The sequence below is a fragment of the Dipteris shenzhenensis genome, chromosome 18 (genome assembly GCF_047967505.1).
Source record: "Dipteris shenzhenensis isolate YYH24624 ecotype China chromosome 18, Dip_SZ_1.0, whole genome shotgun sequence".
NCBI classification, from domain to species: domain Eukaryota; kingdom Viridiplantae; phylum Streptophyta; class Polypodiopsida; order Gleicheniales; family Dipteridaceae; genus Dipteris; species Dipteris shenzhenensis.
The window spans coordinates 25493662-25500964 of NC_141613.1; the positions used below are offsets into that span (position 1 = coordinate 25493662).

General features: G+C 41.7%; 1 protein-coding gene across 1 annotated transcript; it reads right to left on the reverse strand.

Moving 5' to 3' along the window:
- Positions 1–348: 348 nt before the first annotated feature.
- LOC147891001 (pentatricopeptide repeat-containing protein At5g27110-like) lies at positions 349–4369 on the reverse strand. The gene is made up of 4 exons (XM_087389128.1): positions 4358–4369; positions 913–4257; positions 715–834; positions 349–630 (listed from the first exon to the last, which is right to left on the reverse strand). Exons 1-2 carry the CDS (start codon positions 4367–4369, stop codon positions 1351–1353), a joined length of 2919 nt encoding a protein of 972 aa, XP_087245254.1. The 3' UTR covers positions 349–630; positions 715–834; positions 913–1350.
- Between the last annotated feature and the right edge of the window lie 2934 nt (positions 4370–7303).

Here is a 7303-nt window from a genome sequence, read left to right on the forward strand (position 1 = left end):
GTGATAGAGGGGGTTAACAAATGGGTGGAGGAATATCTAGGACCCTTATGCAGGTCTTGGGATAAATCGCTTTGACTTGCTGAATTTTGTTACACCACCACCAAGTAGTAATCTATTATGACAAGCCCATTCGAAGCCATGTATGGATGCAAACTTCAAAGCTGGAATAGCTTCCTTAGTGGCAAATATGCCTGAAAATTGAGCAAGCTCTGGGATATGCAAATGAACATAGGAGGTATTTGGAGATAAAGGGAGTTTTATTCATCTGTAGCTCCACAATAATAATTTACCTCCTTGAAGGGTAACACCGACACCAAGTTAACCCATAGGTATTATGAGCTCCTACAAGATCATCTAGAGAGTGAAGAAGTAGCATATCAGTTGGAGCTACCACCCACTTCAAAAATTTATGATTTGTTCCAGTTCTCTCTAATAAAACTGCATGTGGGTCAGAAAGTGCAAGTCCTTTCCTGGGTTGCCACCTATGGATGAGGAAGGTCGCATCCTCTATACTCCAGCGCATATCGTAGGCTTCAAAGATCACATCCTTCAAGGCCAAGTAATGTCAACGTTTGGCAAAGGTACCTCCAGGGGATTTCCCTACCAACAGACACCGCTGTCCCACAAGTACTTGAGAGGTGTAAGAAATAAAATAAATGCCGATCAAGATCATAAAGCAAGTAAACAAATATGCTATCTACATGCACCCAATACCTCACATGAAAGTCTCAAGTTGCGTAAACATTCAGCACCAAGGATTCAGGAAGCACCCATGCCCTCATCATCATTCTGCCAAAATTGTAGGACACGAAAGCTGCACTGTTACAGTTAACCCTGCATAACAAGAAGGGCAACCGTCATGTTACATCAAGCAAACAAAAAAGAACCCACCAAAATATAAATCAAACCTACCATCTTTCCTTCCAGAAACTACATTGACCATTGTCCCCGACCACCACCTCCTCACAAAAGAGTCTCTTGTTTCGAATTTTTACACAACCATCAGAATTCCATGAGAAACATGCGCAGGAAGCATTCCTTGTGGCTTGAATCATGCTCCTCCGTGCCATGTGCCCATGATCTCCCATCCTTGCCACTAGAGCTGGCAGTATCCTTTACCCACTACCAGAAACCTGACCCCTTACGCATGATGGACTGCTGCTGCCCATTGCATTCCATGAATTCTATGAGATCTGCAGGGCATGGAGGGATCTCTACCCTCCTTTGAAATCTTCATTCTATTAAGTTGTGTGCATCATGATGAACACTGTCGAAATATCTGCTGACAGTTCATTCTTAGCCCCTCTACACAACAATAGGGCAGGGGATGTACACATAGGAAAATTGACATCAGAGCGGCTGAGAGCCATCTTCGAACGTCTGATTCAGCACCAAATGTAGCTGTGGCACATAACCACTCTCCTTCATTGACTGACCCAAGCTCTTTAATTTGAAAAATATCTCAAAACTTTGTGGATGTGCTTTGCATCCCATAGTGAAATCGTGCACTTTATTGACCACCTGGATACAGGCCCTTCCAGGCTTTTTCTTGGCACCTGCAGCTTTTCGCAGTTTGTGCAATTTCTGAATTTCTTCCCACATATTGAAATCAGTATATATACATGCCATAAGCACATACCCCGAAGCATGCTGAGGATCCAGTTGAATAGCTTGAGAAAAGCACCATTTTCCTAATTCGATGCTTCCATACATTCTACAGCTTGTAAGCAGAGATATCCATGACATAACATCCGGTAGCATGGGCATGGTTTGGATCAAAAATTCAGCCTCCATTAAGTGCCCTGCACGGCCAAGAAGGTCAATTATGCAACCATAATGCTCAATGCTTGGTAAAAGGCCATGCTCTTCTCTCATTAAGTTAAAGTGGAAGCTCCCTTCTTCCAGGATCATAGCATGACAGCATGCAGCAAGAATACTAGTAAAAATTGTGGCATCTGGTTTCAGTCCTTGATTCATCATTTCCTGAAGACAAAGTGCTGCCGGCACGTAACTCCCATACACGGCATATCCTGCAATAAGTACACCCCATGAGACCACATCTCGATTTGGTAACTCATAGAACACTTTGCCAGCCTCTTCTAGGCTTCCACATACAACATACATCTCCACCAGGATGTTTCCTAACATCGCATCTAGCTTGAGCCCACTTCTGATAATCTGTCCATGTATGAACCTGCCCTGCTTCAATGCACCCATGCTGCCACAAGCTCTCAAGACGCAAGATATGGTTACTATGTTTGCCTGTAATCCATCCTGTTGCATTTTTTTGAAAAGTTCGAGTGCCAGGACACTCTGCTCATTTGCAGCATAGCCTGCAATCATTGTACTGCAACATATCACGTTTTCATATTGTAATTCATCAAAAAGGTTGTGCGCTTCCCATGGACTCACACATTTGTTGTACATATCAATGAGGCAGCTCCCAAGAACACCATCCAGCTCAAATCCGTTGCTAATGATCTCTGCATGTATCAGCCTTCCCTGCTCCAACGTTCTACTGCTGCCACATGCTTTCAAAATGCTCACATAAATAGCTATGTCAGGCATAAAGCCTTCCTGCTGCATTTTCTCAAATAGCTCAAAAGCACACAAAAAATGCCCATTTTGGACATAGCCTGCCAAAAGTGCACCCCAACAGACCAAATCTCGATTCCCTAATTGGTCAAACACTTTTTGTGCTGCAGTTAAGCTTCCACATTTGGCATACATATCAATAATGGTGCTTCCAATTACCAGATCTGATTGTAGTCCACTTCTGATTACCTGATCATGCATCAGACTGCCCTGCTGTATGAAATCTATAGTGCCACATGCTTTTAGAATGTACAAAAGGGTAACTTTGTTAGGCTTTTTGCCCTCCTGTCGCATTGAATCATAGAGTTCAAGAGCAAGAGGAGCATGGTCATGTGCAGCATATCCCGAAATCATCACTGCCCAAGACACACTGTCTCGATTAGGCAATACATCAAATACTCTGCGAGCCTCTTCTAGGCTTCCATATTTGGCATACATGTCGATAAGGGTGTTTCCAATTTCAACTTCTGATTGAAGTCCCCTTTTAATAATTTGGTTATGTGTCAAGCGACCCAGAGTGAGGGCTCCTAAACTGCTACATGCTTTCAAGACACACAAATACATGACTCTATTGGGTTCTAAACCCCCTTCTTGTACTTTCCCAAAAAGTTCAAGTGCAATAATGCCATGCCCATGCTCAGCATATCCTGCAATCAGGGCACCCCATGATACAATATCATGATTTGGCAAATCATCAAACAATTTTTGCGCCTCTTGAAGACTTCTGCAACGAGCATACGTGTCAACAAGGGTACTGCCAAGGACAGAATCAACTACTAATCCAAGTCTTATGATTTGTTCATGTATTAACCTGACATGACCAATGGCTCGCAAGCTGCCACAAGGTTTCAAGATGTTCAAAAATATGACTTTGTCTGGCATTATATTCTCCTGTTGCATTTTCTCAAAAAGTTCAAGAGCAGCAAGATCCTGACCTTGTTGAGAATATCCACCGATCATTGCACCCCATGACACAACAGTTCGACACTGCATTTCATTAAACAATTTGCGAGCCTCCTCTAGCCTCCCACATTTAGCGTACATGTCAATAAGGCTGTTGCCAAACACCACCTCCGATGCCAATCCTTTTCTTAGGATATAGTAATGTATAATCCTCCCTTGACTTGTGGCTCCTATCTTGGCACAGGCCTTTAGGACATGTAAAAGTGTGACTCTATCTGGCTTGACGCCCTTTCGCTTCATTTCATCGTATAAGGCTAGAGCCTTATCACCCTCTTCATTATTTGCATGAGCTGAAATAATTGCATTCCATGTATACAAAGTTGGTTTCCAGACCTCACAAAATACTCGATTTGCTTCCACCAAGCTACCGCACCGAGCAAACAGTCGGATAAGGTGGTCTCCCAAAACCGAGACCGAGCTGAGACGGGTATGGACCATGATGGAATGCACTTGTCTGGCGGCTGCCAGGTCTTTCTTTCTGTGGCAAGCTTGTAGGAGAACATAAACGACATCCCTGGATAAAGGAAACCCAGAAAGGCTGCTGATGTCCAGGGCCTGAAGGGCATCGTCGAGCCGTTCCTCCTTGCACAATTTGCGAACACTTTCAAGAGATCCATAAGCTCGACCCACGTTGGGCAAACTTTGAAAAGAGGTGGTGTGTAGAGCAAAGCAGAGGAACTTCAAAGCCACGATTGTAATCTGCAATATATCCAAAGGAAAATTCTGCAAGTTTAAATGTTTCACACGCGGGACGAGTGCCCACTAAGCCGGCTTTGCTGTGTGAGCCATTTACACCCACCAGACATCTCATGGAGAACTCTTGCTACTCTGGCATCCGCCCATTTGTCTCTCGAAAGAGAGCTCGCTCGTCCGCTATGCACAATCTTGTCCGGCATCACAAGGCCGCCCAAGGCACTGACAAAGAAAGAAATTGTGGATTTAGTTCGGCAGCAGCCGCCTGCCTCCGTCCCCCTACGTGTGAATGGAATACTAGTTCGCATGAGAATATGGAGTTCACATGTTCGCCTATGTGTGAAACCTGCCTATGCCAATGGGTTTTAACCTTTAGGTTCTACACAGCCCACCTCCTTTAGGGGGAATGACTTGGGAAAGATGGGGAGGCCCCTCGTGACTTGATGTCAAGGTTCCGAGGCAAATGAAAATGATTGTTGAGCGTCCCATCATTGATCTTTCTTATGCAGAACTTTAATCCACATGCACCGCTTGTGTCGCCACCAATCTTCCATCGCCCGAGCAATGGCCATCAACCTCTAAAGATGGTCAGAAATGTAAACTTGATGAGATGGCAACAGAAGATTCACCCCTCGAGTCGATATCAACAACCGCCCTAGGCCCTTGAAACACCAAAAATGCATGCTGTCACATTTTCTTACATAAGAGAATGGCTTTTTGTGCGCTGACGCCACTTGCCATTTTCTTATGCAAGAAAATGCTCTTGTTGGCCTTTCTCTAATGTGTCAAGTCCTGCGGTCCACTCCATGGCTCTTCTTTTGAGGAAGATGCCTCACCTTTCTGCATGTCACCATCACCCTATATGTCTGTATCAAGGCCAAAAATGGCTTTTTGGTAGGAAAGTTGTGCTAGAGCAATGTTGCTAGTCAAAACACTACATCCCAAGCCTTTCATTGATATTCAAGGCTCGCAAAAGCTCCATGGTGAATTTCCTCCCCTAACCTTTCACTAAGACCTTTTTGAACGTTCCACCAATGTGCCATGTAGTAAGTTCAACCACATTTCAACCCCCATGTGGAGGGCCAAAGGGAGGCTCATGTTTTCACTACGTTGTAGATTTTTACTAGATAGGATAAGGTGAAAAAAAGTCTTGCCTTAAGATTTTGCTCAATGCTCGCGTAGTTCTCCTCTACTACCACGTGGCAATGGGATAAAGAGGAGGGAACACGACAAGCGGGGGAAGAGGGCACATGGCACACGCCCAATCCTCCCTCCATTCCACTTTTTACTACCACATGCAGCCCTTTTGGCTAAGGAGGATTCCCTTTGAGTGCCATATGCAAACCTCTCCTTAAAGAAGTAGTAATGTGTGTGTGTGTGTGTGTGTGTGTGTGTGTGTGTGTGTGAATATTTGTTTAAATATATATAAACAAATATAAATAAAAATAAAAATAAATAACTTTAAATGTATTTATATGAATATATATGTTAAAATATAATTATATATTTATATTTGGTAAAATATGATTTTATATATATATATATAAACTCTCTCTCTCTCTCTCTCTCTTTTTGAATATATATCTATTTAAATATATAAATAAATATAAAGATAAAGACAAATATAAATATATAAATATAGATAGATACATAGATACAGATATAAATATATAGATAGATACATATCTATCTATCTATATAAATATATAGACAGATACATAGATACATAGATAGATATGTATATATGTATGTATGTATGTATGTATGCATGCATATATATATATATATATATATACTTCTCTCTCTCTCTCTCTCTCTCTCTCTCTCTCTCTCTCTCCTTATCTTTTGTCACACCATCTAGAATCTCTATAACAATGGGAAAATGAAAGAAACACAGTGTGATTTTTGCACTCATGCTTGAAGCATTCTCCAAAGTGTACATGATGATCCCGTCATCATTGTACCCCTGGATAAGATGCATGAGCATGCTTCTCCGTTCACTCACAAATGATAGCTACGAAAACAAAGTGTAGGAACTTTTAAAATTCAATGAAAGTGCAACATCATAGGGAAGCACATAATATTGATTGTACCATAATCCTCATTGTGAGGGCCATCAGCCATAATTATTCGGTCCGATATGCCACCATCACCATCCACTTTTATTACAATGAAACTTATTGTGCTCATAATAGTTGAGATTGTTCCCCTTTTGGATTGAATCATTGAGGTTGCCAAGGCATGTATAAAGCTATAGGCATCTTAGACACAAAGTGTATAGTGCCCTCAAAGGGCTTGGCCTTCACCACTAGTGTGGTTGCATCTACATTCAAAGAGTAGACGCAACTCTCGCTCTCACCAAGTGCTTTCTTGCATGGCACAACTACCTCTATTCTATAGAAAGAATCAAGGACCAACACGTCTTTGTATTGCTGGGCAAAACTATGTGGGACAACTAATGTAATTGTCTCACAATTATGCTAGTCATTGAAGTCAGCACACAAAGATGTGTCATACATTGCGCCCTTTTCCTTGAAAGTGCCACACACCAAAAGAGTTTGACTTTGAAAGAAAACACATGCATAATTGCATTGGTCACTTGGCTAATGTTGAGCAATGGAAAACTATTTCCACTCCCTATGAACTTGTCTAAGGTGAGCACTAGTACTTTGTCCTCTATGAAGCCAACGAGTCCCTCATTTGAGTTTTCTACCTTCACGTCCATGGGGGTCTCTGACCATTGCATGCTTCTTTTTTTAATGTTGATGCCCTACTTGCTACATGAACACATTCAAAGTATAATCAATATGCAAAGTGGAGACATTGTGAATGTAATTTTGATACAAAGTAAATGTACTTTTCATTTGATGGGCATTGGAAATGATTTATATTTTCAAGATTTTGAGAATATCATCAAATGATTTAATTGGCATTGCAAATGCTTTCATTCTCAACGTTTTGAGAATACAACATCAAATGATTAAATGGTTCAACTCTTTGCCATTCATTGGAAAATATGTTGTTAAGTAGTCTTTTTGGACCATGTAAATAA